The sequence below is a fragment of the Aquarana catesbeiana genome, linkage group LG05, assembly GCF_042186555.1.
Source record: "Aquarana catesbeiana isolate 2022-GZ linkage group LG05, ASM4218655v1, whole genome shotgun sequence".
In the NCBI taxonomy this organism is placed as follows: Eukaryota; Metazoa; Chordata; class Amphibia; order Anura; family Ranidae; genus Aquarana; species Aquarana catesbeiana.
Window position 1 is genome coordinate 19985766 of NC_133328.1, and position 12438 is coordinate 19998203.

The 12438-nt window shown below is 44.4% G+C and overlaps 1 protein-coding gene across 1 annotated transcript; it reads left to right on the forward strand.

The window, feature by feature from the left end:
- Positions 1–9096: 9096 nt before the first annotated feature.
- On the forward strand, positions 9097–11500 carry LOC141144112 (E3 ubiquitin/ISG15 ligase TRIM25-like). The gene has a single exon (XM_073629501.1). The coding sequence runs from the start codon at positions 9287–9289 to the stop codon at positions 10865–10867; it is 1581 nt and encodes a 526-aa protein (XP_073485602.1). The 5' UTR covers positions 9097–9286; the 3' UTR covers positions 10868–11500.
- The last annotated feature ends 938 nt before the right edge of the window (positions 11501–12438 follow it).

Consider the following 12438-nt stretch of genomic DNA (forward strand, 5'->3'; position numbering starts at 1 on the left):
TTGTAGCCTCAGTTTCCTGTTTTAAGCTGACAGGAGTGGCACCCGGTGTGGTCTTCTGCTGCTGTAGCCCATCTGCTTCAAGGTTGGATGTGTTGTTCGTTCAGAGATAGTATTCTGCATACCTTGGATGTAACGAGCGGTTATTTGAGTTACTGTTGCCTTTCTATCATCTCCAACCAGTCTGCCCATTCTCCTCTGACCTCTGACATCAACAAGGCATTTTCCTCCTCACACCTGCCGCTCGCTGGATATTTTCTCTTTTTTGGACCATTCTCTTGTGTGTGAAAATCCCAGTAGATCAGCAGTTTTTGAAATACTCAGACCAGCCCGTCTGGCACCAACAACCATGCCACTTTCAAAGTCACTTAAACCCCCTTTCTTACCCATTCTGATGCTCAGTTTGAATTTCACCACGTCTAGATGCCTAAATGCATTGAGTTGCTGGCATGTGATTGGCTGATTAGCAATTTGTGTTACCAAGCAATTGAACAGGTGTACCTAATAAAGTGGCCGGGGAGTGTATGTGCGACTTAAAGTTGCAGCGACTTAAATGTAGTTCATGCACTACTTTGGCCCAACTTTCATGCAACTTCTGGGCCATAGACTTCAATGTTAACTCTCAAAAGTTGCATGAAAGTCGTACCTGAATGTTTTACATGCACTAGTGGGTCCGACTTTGCAGAGGGACAAGTCACATCCAAGTCACACCCATCCAACGTTGTGGATGGGTGTGACTTGGATGTGACTTGTCCCTCTGCAGAACAAAAAAAAAATTGTTTCGTTTCTTTATTTGCATAAATTCCTTTAGTTAAATTTGTTTCATTCGTTTGCAGAATTTGTTTCGTTTATTCGTTTTCGGATCGATTCGAAAAGTTTTTAAATCAATTTCGAGTCGTTTTCCAATTCGAATAGTTTTCAAATTTCCAAAAAGAATAAAATATAATAGAAAATAAAGCAATGGAATAGAAAAGAAAAAAAAAATCGATTCTATTTCTTTATTTCCTATTCTATTTTATTCTCTTTAGAAACTGAAAAACTATTCAAATTCAAATTTGAAAACGATTCGACTTCGAAAAGTTTTTTACTTCGAATTTGAAAAGTATTCAAAAACTATTCAAATTTGAATTTTGTCCGAATATGAATCTCGTTATTTCAGATTTGTTTTAAATTTGGTACTATTCTAATTAGGAAATTCAGATACATCTGAATTTCTGAATAAGGAAAATTTGTCCGAATTTTATTTCGATTTGTTATTTACATACATTTGTTTAGTTAAATTAGTTTCATTCGTTTTCGGAATTTGTTTTGTTTATTCATTTTCGAATCGATTCAAAAAGTTTTCAAATCAGTTTCGAATTTTTTTCAAATTCAAAACGTTTTCGAATTCAAATAGTTTTCCAATTTCCAAAAAGAATAAATAGGATAGAAAATAAAGCAATGGAATAGAATTTTTTTTTTTTTTTTTCTATTTTATTACATTATTTTCTATTCTACTTTATTCTCTTTGGAAATTGGAAAACTATTCGAAAAGTATTCAAAAACGATTCGAATTTGAATTTCGTCTGAATATGAATCTCGTTATTTCGGATTCGTTTGAAATTTGGTACTATTCTAATTCAGAAGTTCGGATACATCTGAATTTTTGAATAAGGAAAATCCGTCCGAATTTTAATTCGGGACGAAACGAACCGCACATGTTTACTTTGGAGTTGTACAAGTGTGAATGGAACCAAGCTGGGTATACACTAGTAGATTTTAGAATAAAAATTTGTTTGAAAATTCGTACAACGATTCGTACAAAAATTCTCAGCACATTCCTCAGCTTTGGTAATTGACGTTCAGCAGGCGGTGAGCAGGCAATACAACGCACCCCCACCACCACATGTGAAGAACGCAGAGTGCTCTTCAGAGAGCACAACATGTGTGAACGTGTCCTTAGAAATGGGAGAAATATTTTCCTTCTGCTCCTTTTCTCATCACTGAGGTTGAAGACGAATGTCTCTTTCAGCCCACTAATTAATTAAAAAATTGAACAAACGTTTTTAAAACTCAAATTTTCATTCGCAAAGCTACAAGTGTATATCTAGCTATCATCAGCCCCTTTTTTTTTTCCTGCAGGCTACATTCATTTAGGCACATCGCAGCGCATGCATTGACCACAGGTGAGTGCATGCGCATTGGCATGTCGCATCGCGGTGTGCTGCATTACCTTTTATAGAGCGCTTTTCTCCTCACTTCCTGAAAGACTGCAAAGGGGTTGATTTACTAAAGGAAAATAGACTCTGCACTTTGCAAAGTGCAGTTGCTCCAGAGCTTAGTAAATGACCAGAAGCTCTGCTGACTTCCATCATCCAATCATGTGCAAGCAGAAATATTGTTTGTTTTTATTTTCCTTGCATGTGATTGGGTATTCTTTGCAAAGTGAAGCTTTAACTCATTTACTAAGCTCTGGAGCAACTGCACTTGCAGAGGGCACAGCCTATTTGTCTCTAATAATTCAACCCCAAAGAGTCTACAGCAGATCTAAAAGAGAGAATGCTCTTCCTGCAAATCAAGGCAGAGCCCCCTACACAGGGAGGAACTAGAGCCCAGCCAGGTAGGAGAAAGTAGAGGTGCAAGGAAGCTTTGGGGGGAGCTAGGGTTGCACTCTGTACACAGCACACCACTGAAGTCTACACCCTGTACATAACACACCCCTGAACTCTACATTCTGTACACAGCACACCCCTGAACGCTACACTCTGTACATAACACACTCCTGAACTCTGCACTCTGTACATAACACACCCCTGAACTCTACACTCTGTACACAGCATACCCCTGAACGCTACACTCTGTACATAACACACTCCTGAACTCTGCACTCTGTACATAACAGACCCCTGAACTCTACACTCTGTACATAACACACCCCTGAACTCTACACTCTGTACACAGCACACCCCTGAACGCTACACTCTGTACGTAACACACTCCTGAACTCTGCACTCTGTACATAACTCACCCCTGAACTCTACACTCTATACATAACACACCCCTGAACTCTACACTCAGTACATAACACACTCCTGAACTCTGCACTCTGTACATAACACACTCCTGAACGCTACACTCTGTACACAGCACACCCCTGAACACTACACTCTGTACGTAACACACTCCTGAACTCTACACTCTGTACATAACTCACCCCTGAACTCCACACTCTGTACATAACTCACCCCTGAACTCCACACTCTGTACATAACACACCCCCTGAACTCTACACTCTGTACATAACTCACCCCTGAACTCCACACTCTGTACATAACACACTCCTGAACTCTACATTCTGTACATAACACACCCCTGAACTCTACACTCTGTACATAACTCACCCCTGAACTCTACATTCTGTACATAACACACCCCTGAACACTACACTCTGTATGTAATACACTCCTGAACTCTGCACTCTGTACATAACACACCCCTGAACACTACACTCTGTATGTAACACACTCATGAACTCTGCACTCTGTACATAACACACCCCTGAACTCTACACTCTGTACATAACACACCCCTGAACTCTACACTCTGTACATAAAACACTCCTGAACTCTGCACTCTGTACATAACACACCCCTGAATTCTACAGACCCCAAATACATCTGGCCCTTGAAGACAACCATACTGCTGATGCGACCCACAATGAAATTGAGTTTGATGTTCCTGCTTTACAGGTACAGTTTACACCCATTAGGTCTCATGCGCATCCATGTCACTGGTCCAAATCATTTGGTGGAGGGGGGATTATGGTGTGGGGTTGTTTTTCAGGAGTTGCGCTTGGCCCCTTAGTTCCAGTAAAGGGAACTCTTAAGGCATCAGCCATAGGTGTGCGCAGCCTATTGCATTAGGGTGTGCACCCCAAATATATTAAAACATGAACGGTGTTAGTAGGGCAGTGGTTGGTGTCAGTAGGGCAGTGGACGTTATTAGTAGTTTTTTATTTGTATTGTTTTATTTTTGTATTGTTTTTTTACAATTTGTTTAGGAGCCCTGTTGGAGGGCTTTGGTGAAATATCAGCAGGGGGAATCTGCACCACATGGGGTTATTAGAGTGTGCCCAGGCACACCTGGCATGCCTATGGATTCAGCATATAAGACATTTTGGACAATTTCATGCTCCAAACTTTGTGGGAACAGTTTGGGGACGACTCCTTCCTGTTCCAACATGACTGCACACCAGTGCACAAAGCAAGGTCCATAAAGACATGGATGAGCGAGTTTGGGGTGGAGGAACTTGATTGGCCTGCACAGAGTCCTGACCTCAACCCGATAGAACACCTTTGGGATGAATTAGAGTGGAGACTGCGAGCCAAGCCTTTTTATCCAACATCAGTGCCAGACAAATGCGCTTCTGGAAGAAGGTCAAACATTCCCATAGACACACTCCTAAATCCTGTGGACAGTCTTCCCAGAAGAGGTGAAGCTGTTATAGCTGCAAAGGGCGGAGCCAACTCAATATTGAACCCTCCGGACTAAGACTGGGATGTCATTAAAATGAACATGCGTGTAAAGGCAGGTGTTCCAATACTTTTGACAATATATTGTTCTATGTACTTACATTGGTGCAAACTGGATTATTGTAACTATGCCATAACATCATCTATACCTGGAATTCAGCTTTAACAGTAGGTGTTTTGAGGAACAATTTGAGCTGAACTTGCATGTTAGGTAAAGGTCCATTTAAATAGAAAGTCCCTTCCTCTCACACTGGGGTCCCAGGTCTTCATCAACTCATCTACATTACAGTAGAGTTGGAAATGACAGATCCTCCTGTTTGCTGAAGTGTTCACACTCATGTTCCCGGGTGTTGGAGGTTTCCTAAATAAATACATAGGGGTAGTAAAGGCCAGATGTCACATTGGTGATAGAAAGCTGGAGGAATGGAAGGGGAGGGGGGCAGAGGAAATGATGTGTGGCTTTCATTCTGCAGTGATACACAAAAGGAACCAACCAAGGAGTCATCCACCAACCCTGCAAAGCACAGTCCTGCCTTCCTAAAGTCTTCCCAAATGTCTCAAGCAAATATGTACTTCAGACCTCAGATCAGCACTTTGGACCCAGGGGCGGACCCAGAGTCTCGGGAGGGGCACTGCCAGAAAATACGTTTTTTTACGGGCAATTTATCGGGGAAATGGCTGGTGTTGGCGCTTCAATCATCCTGGCACCGTGGTTGATATGGTGTCAGAATGATTGAAGAGCATTATTTCTATTATTACATTGTTATATAAAATGAAATAGTTCAACTCCCCATAATGCAGAATCAGTGGGAGCCCTGAGCGTTTCACTAGCCACCATCGCCTGCCACCAGATGCAGATTGTCACTTGCCACGTCACCTGCCACACGTTGCGGATTGTCACTTGCCACGTTGCCTGTCACTAGATGCAGATTGTCACTTGCCACGTCACCTGCCACAAGTTGCAAATTGTCACTTGCCACGTCACTTGCCACGCATTGAGGATTGTCACTTGCCACGTCGCCTGCCACAAGTTGCAAATTGTCACTTGCCACACGATGCGGCTTGTCACTTGCCTGCTACAATTGTCACTTTCTTGCTAAGGTGGGGATTGTCACTTCCTGTGTCCCAGAGTGAAGTCAGGCAGCAGAGAGATGATGTAATCTCTCTTCTGCCCGCGGCTGCCTGCACAGTGAGGGTGGAACTGCAGGGATGCAGGGTGGGCACCGGGCGGACGCTGGGCGATGGGAGATGATGTCATCTCTCTGCTCGCCCGCCGGCCCGCTGATTGGCCAGCTGCCTGCTCACCCGCCGACTGACCCGCCCGCTCACCCACCGAGCCGCCCTCCCGCTCACCCACCGAGCCATCCGCCCACTCACTCAGCCGCCCACCAAGCCGCCCGCTCACTCATGTTTTCAGGATTTCCCTCAGATGAAACAGATGTGGTAATTACTAAGGCAGTGAAACTGATCAAATCACCTGTGCAAAATAATGGAAATCCTGAAAACATGACCTGTTGGGGCGCCTTGAGGACTGGAGTTGAGAAAAACTGCCTTAGATCACCCCCAATGCATGCACTTCAGACCTCAGATCAGCCCCATTTCATGCACTTCAGACCTCAGATCAGCCCCATTTCATGCACTTCAGGCCCCAGATGAACCCAAATGCATGCACTTTAGACCACAGATAATCACTAGGGCTGCTGATAAAAATCACAGGGTACAGCCTACCTGACAGGGGCTCCCCTCCTCCGAAAAAATCAAATGATATGTTTGCTAAAATGGAATGCACCCACAATGCTATGCTTTGCAGCCAAGGCGGAAATGATACCCCCCCCATCGAACAAGACTCATATTGAATAGCGGCACGGAGGCAATATGTGCACTCCCACAGTGAGTGATCGGTACCAATCACTCACTGTGTTCATTCAGGTCGGTGTGTTCGTTTAGCATGGTGAGTCCCCGGACCCCGCTCACCATCCTAAATCAACCCGCCTGTGTGCCTTCAGCAGCTGCCAGTGGGAGAGGCGAGGAGGGAAAACTGCAGCACTGCGGGGGGGTGGGGGGGCACACCGGGGTCCAAGACAGCAGGGAGAAGAGGGGGCAGATACTAGTACCCATCCCCCTGCAGTGCAGCCTGGGGGAGAAAAGAAAAGTAGAAGGCGGCAGCACTGCACAGGTCACAAGTGTCAGCAAAAAGGCAGTACTGCTGATCCTCCTGCTAGGCAAGTGCCGGATCCCCCTTTTTGAATTGATGAGGCCGGGGCCCAGTACAGGGGGGCTGGCTGTACTGACTTGTCAGACCTCAGATCAGCCACCATCGCATGCACTTCACACCTCAGATCAGCCACCATCGCATGCACTTCATACTCGGGTTGTGTGAATGAGCCCTTGTACTTTTCTCTTATCTCTTTTCCATATCTGCAGGCAGATATAATAGATATAAATAATGCAGCTCTACACATTAAGGGCTCATTTTCACCTTATGCCATTGAATGTGTTTTTGAACGCAGTGCAAACACACATGGAGGAAAACTGGATGTATTTCATTGATCCCAGTTTAAATAATTGTTGTGCTTTCATGTGCATTTAAACAAAGTACAGCATTTTTTTGCACTGAAACACAAGCAAACTTGCCGTAAACGCAGCTCAGTAAAAAAAAAAAGTAATGCCAATAATTCATTGTAAAAGAGCATAAACGCATACAAAACCACAAACTGAGCACAGCAATTGCAGAGTTAGCCCTAATACTCCATTTACTGTGTTTAATAATGCAGTATAAGTACTTGAATGCAACCTAGTGTCAGCCTCTTACAAACCCTGTACAGCAGAGCTCAGACTAGGAGAGAGAGAAGCAGCACAAGGAGCTAATCAACTTCCTCTTATCATTCTGATAAGAAGAAATAGCAAAGTGACAGATAAGCTGATCATCAGTCTGCTGCTCTTCCTTTCACTGTCCAGTCACAGGTTGGGGAAGGGAAAAGACCTTGCAGCAGAGAAAAATCAGGTCTCCTGCCCTGCCTGCTGTAGCGCTGCGCTGTGTAAATCTCAGGACTGGATGGACAGAAAAACAAATCCTTTGGCAGGTAAAACAGGTTCTTTATGTGTTACTCATGTATTTAGCTGTTTGCCTGGAGATAAACGTTCTCATTCTCTCCTACAGTAACTGATTGGTCATATTACGTCAATGTCACTGTCCTTATCCATAACTACATTATTTTTCTCTCTCTCTTTTCCATTGTCTCACTCTCTCTATCTTTCCTCTCTTTCTCAATCGTTCGTTCTTTCTTTTTCTTTCTTTCTTTTTCTTTCTTTTGTTCATTCTTTCTTCTCTCTCTTTCTCCCTATCATTTCTGTAATCTCTTTCCTTTCCTCTCTCCTTTCCTCTCTCTTTCTTTCTCTCTCTCCCTAACTTTTTCCATAATTTCTTTCTTTCTTTCTTTCTTTCTTTCTTTCTTTCTTTCTTTCTTTCTTTCTTTCTTTCTTTCCTCATTCTCTTTAATTGTAACTAGTAATCTTCATTCATATTCTTTCTCTTTCTCTGTTTCTCACTTTTTCTCTTTCCATCCTTCCCCCTTTCTTTATCTGTCTTTTTGTGTCTTTCCTTCTCTCTCTCTCTTTTTTTCCCATCCCTCTCTCTCTCCCTCTATTTTCCATTCTCTCTCCTTTTCTCTCGGACTCTTTCTCCATCCCCCTCACTTTCTCCCTTTGCTCTCGCTCTCTCTCTCTCCCCCTCCATTTTCTCCCTCCTAATAACCAGGTGCAAATAAGTTGCTTTATTGGGGGGAAGGTCTGCTTTAAACTCCCTCTCTTTTCCCCCATTTCACTCTCTCTCCCTTTTAAATTCAAATAAGTTTTATTGATAGGACCGAATATATTTTAGCATTGCCAAAGCAGTTGAGTTTGTATGGGGGGTGAGGGAGTAGCTCCAGGGCAGCCCTTGGGGAAGGAGGTAAAGGGTAATATAAAAATAGATAGGGGGTGAGTCCATGGACAGGATTCCCCCCCTCTCCTTTTTTCCCTTTCTCTCTCTCACTCTCTCTCTCCTTCTCTCTCTCTCTCCTTTTTCTCTCTCTCTCCTTCTCTCTCTCTCCTCTCTCTCTCTCTCCTCTCTCTCTCTCCCTTTTCTCTCTCTCTCTCTCTCTCTCTCTCTCCCTCTCTCCTTTCTCTCTCTCTCCTTTCTCTCTCTCTCTCCTTCTCTCTCTCTCTCTGTTTTGTCCCTCTTAATAATGACTATATACTTGTTTAATCTCCCCCCCCCCTCTATTACAATACTCTATAGGGACATGAAGGCTGTCTATACTGCTCTAAGCAGCTACATTTCATCAGGGTAAAAGAAAGAAATGAAAGCTCTGTCTGCCTGCTAATATCAATGTTAATAACAGGCATGCATTGTAACATTGTGTCTTTATCCTTGGAAACACATTTCCATTGTTAGTTCCACTTTAAATCACTATAATAAACCTGCACTCCCAATTCTCCCAAGTTACACGATTCTTGCAGACTTCCTCCTGCATATCAACACATTGGCCAATCAGAGCTGGCTTTGCACACTTTTGCAGGCACTAAGACAAGCTCCTCTATTGGGGGTTCATGCACAGTTCAGGCTGGTGCCAGGGACTGGGCAGATAAACTCTTGCTGTATTCTGCAGTACAGTTGCTCGTCTTTCTCCGGGGACATATTCTTGTACCGCCAACTCAGAGAAAAGCTGCAGATCGATAGAAGGCAAGAGGCTTCCCTGCAGAGCTATTGTTGACTTCATCTGCTGCTTTTCATTAGAATGGCTTCGACTGAGCTGAAAGAGGAGCTGAACTGTTCCATCTGTCTGAGCATCTATACAGATCCTGCCATGCTGAACTGTGGCCACAACTTCTGCCGGGTCTGTATTAGCCGGGTCCTGGACACCCAGGAAGGAAACGGGCTCTTCACCTGTCCTGAATGCCGGGCAGAATTTCAGACTCGACCTGCTCTGCAGAAGAACATGAAGCTCTGCAACATCGTCGAATGCTTCCTGTCCTCACGACCGGTGCAAGAGCATGTCGGGATATTCTGCACCTACTGCGTCCACTGCCCTGTTGCGGCGGTCAAGACGTGCCTGCAGTGTGAGACCTCGCTGTGTGACGTCCACCTCCAGGCGCACAGCAAGTTGGTGGAGCACATCTTGACTGAACCCACCACGTCCCTGGAGAACAGAAAATGTCCTGTCCACAAGAAGCTCCTGGAGTATTACTGCCCTGAGGATGCCACATGCATCTGCGTCTCCTGCTGCGCCTTTGGAGACCATCGGGGACACCAAGTGGCGCTCCTCTACGAAGCCTCCAAGAAGAAGAAAGAGAAGCTAAAGCTGGTGATGACAAGGTTGACCTCAAAGGCGGCAGAAACAGAAAAAAGAGTGCAGAGTTTGCAAGAGCACAGGCAGAAAGTGGAGGAGAACGCAGCCGCCCTCACGGGACGGGTCAACCTGCTGTTTATGGAGATGCGGGAACAGCTGGAGGTCTTGGAGAAGAGAGTCCTCAAGGAGATCACCAGCCAAGAAGAGCAGGTCTCTCAACACGTGTCTGACCTCATCCAACAGCTGGAGATTGAGAAGGAGGAGCTGACTAAGAAGATGCACCACATTGAGGAGCTCTGCAGCCTCACCGACCCTCTGACTGTCTTGCAAGGAAGAGATGATATCGGCTACAACGATGAGCAGGGTGAACAGGAGGACAGAAAGAGGGATGAGAAAAAAGTTCACCCCATCTGCGACCTTGATGAAGGTCTAATTTCCGTGATCTTACATTCTTCCCTGAAGGACATTGTCACCTGTCTAAAGTCGAAACACGGCTTTAACATGCAGGTGGCCTCAGACATGCTCTTGGATGTGAACACGGCGGGGGACTACGTGGCCGTGTCGCGGAACTTAAAAATGGCTTCCTGGTCGGAGACAAAGCAGTGTCGCCCCAAGACACCCGAGAGGTTTGTGAACTATCACATTCTAAGCATCCGGATTTTCACGACCGGGCAAAATTACTGGGAAGTGGAGACCAGCGAGGCCGGTTACTGGATGGTAGGGTTGGCCTATCCCAGCATAGAACGGAAAGGGGACCGGGCTGTGACGGGCTATAACAAGAAATCATGGTGTCTGCGCATGTCGGATAAGACTCACTCGGCCATCCACGACTCGAAGATCAACCCCTTGTATCCGGATTCGGCCGTGCAAAGGTTGGGGATATATCTGGATTACGAGGCTGGCCGGCTTTCCTTCTACCAGCTCAGTGACTCCATTAGGCACTTGCACACCTTCATTGCCCACTTCACGGAGCCCCTCCATGCTGCCTTCTGTGTTTATAACCATTCGTGGATCAGGATTAAGAGCTAAGACATCAGATATGCCAAAAAAACATACCTGTCATTCATGGAAAGCAAGAGCAGAGCTTGACCATTATTCAAGATCTAGCCTGTCGGTACTTTGGGGACCAAAGGCCTGGCTGTAACCTGAGGTGCGGTGTGCAAGTTCCTTGCAAACCGATAGGCTGATTATTAGTTTATCCTACAATATGTTAGTTAGATAGTTAAGTATGCTGGACAGGCTTGGGTAAAAAAAAAAACAACTATAATTTCATACTTTCCGAAATTTACTTTACTCTAAAACTCTTTTGAACTGGAAAGATCCTTCTACAGGCCGTCGCAAGTCTGCCTTGATGGAAATGTCCAATGGACAGATCATGATGGAGCTTTTGCAGAAATTTGACCTTTTTTAGACTTTTTTTGTAAATGTTGCAGGCTTTGCTCGGGAAAGATATTTCGTAATTTGCTCAAGTATGACCCTTGAACCGAGATGTCAGAAGACCTGCACTTTTCCAGCTCCTTAGTTTTCTTCACAGTATTAAATAACAGAATCCCTTAGTTAAGAGTTTTCTAAGCAAACACACTATGGGGGTTGATTTACTGAAGGCAAATCCACTTTGCACTACAAATGCACTTGGAAGTTCAGTCACTTTAGATCTGAGAGGAAGATGAGGGGAAGCTCTGCTGATTTTAGTATCCAATCACGTACAAGCAAAAATGCTGTTTTTTTATTTTCCTTGCATGTCCCCCTGGGATCTACAGCGACTGCACTTCCAAGTGCACTTGTAGTGCAAAGTGGATTTGCCTTTAGTAAATCAACCCCATCGTTATTGGATGCTGCTATGCACACTCAAGAGCTTTGAGACAGTTGGGGGGAGGGGTTGATTTACTGAAGGCAAATAGACTGTGCACTTTGCAAGTGCTGTTGCTCCAGAGCTTAGTAAATGAGGTAATGTATTACATTGTAAAAGCTCTGAAAAGCAGCCAGGAAAAATGCCATCAGTCCTTTTTTTTTTTTGGGGGGGGGGTAAAGGGAGTCTGAGTTAATTTTTTTTTTTTTTTTATGGTTGTCCATTTCTTTTCTCAGTGATGCGTTATTTTTTTTTAACACTTTCAGTAATCTGCCCTAATGTAAAGTTTAACACTTGTTGCTGTTTCCTGTATTGTGTTCTATCTTTTATGTTTTTTTTGTGAATGACTTACTCTAGATAGAGTAGAGTGACTTTTACCAAGGAATACACAATCACGTGCAAGGAACCCCCCCCCCCCCCAAAAAACAGCATTTTTGCTTGCACATGATTGGATGATGGAAGTCAGCAGATCTTCCCTCCATTTACTAAGCTCTGGCGCAACTGCACTTGCAGAGTGCAGCTATACTTTGCAAAGTGCCCAGTTTTTTTTTGCCTTTAGTAAATGAATCCCTCATGGCGTTATTAACATGAGGCCAGGCAGCTGACGGAGAGAAGCAACTATTAAAGTGGTTGTAAACCTCAGTCATGAAATATGAACAAAGCACATCCCACTATAGTGTGCACTTGTCTCAATCCAGAGCACTGTTGATTTACTAAAGGCAGATAGACTGTGCACTCTGCAAAGTGCAGT

Coding starts and splice junctions, on each gene's coding strand:
- LOC141144112 (XM_073629501.1), top strand. CDS start 9,287: ATGGCTTCGACTGAGCTGAAAGAGGAGCTGAACTGTTCCATCTGTCTG.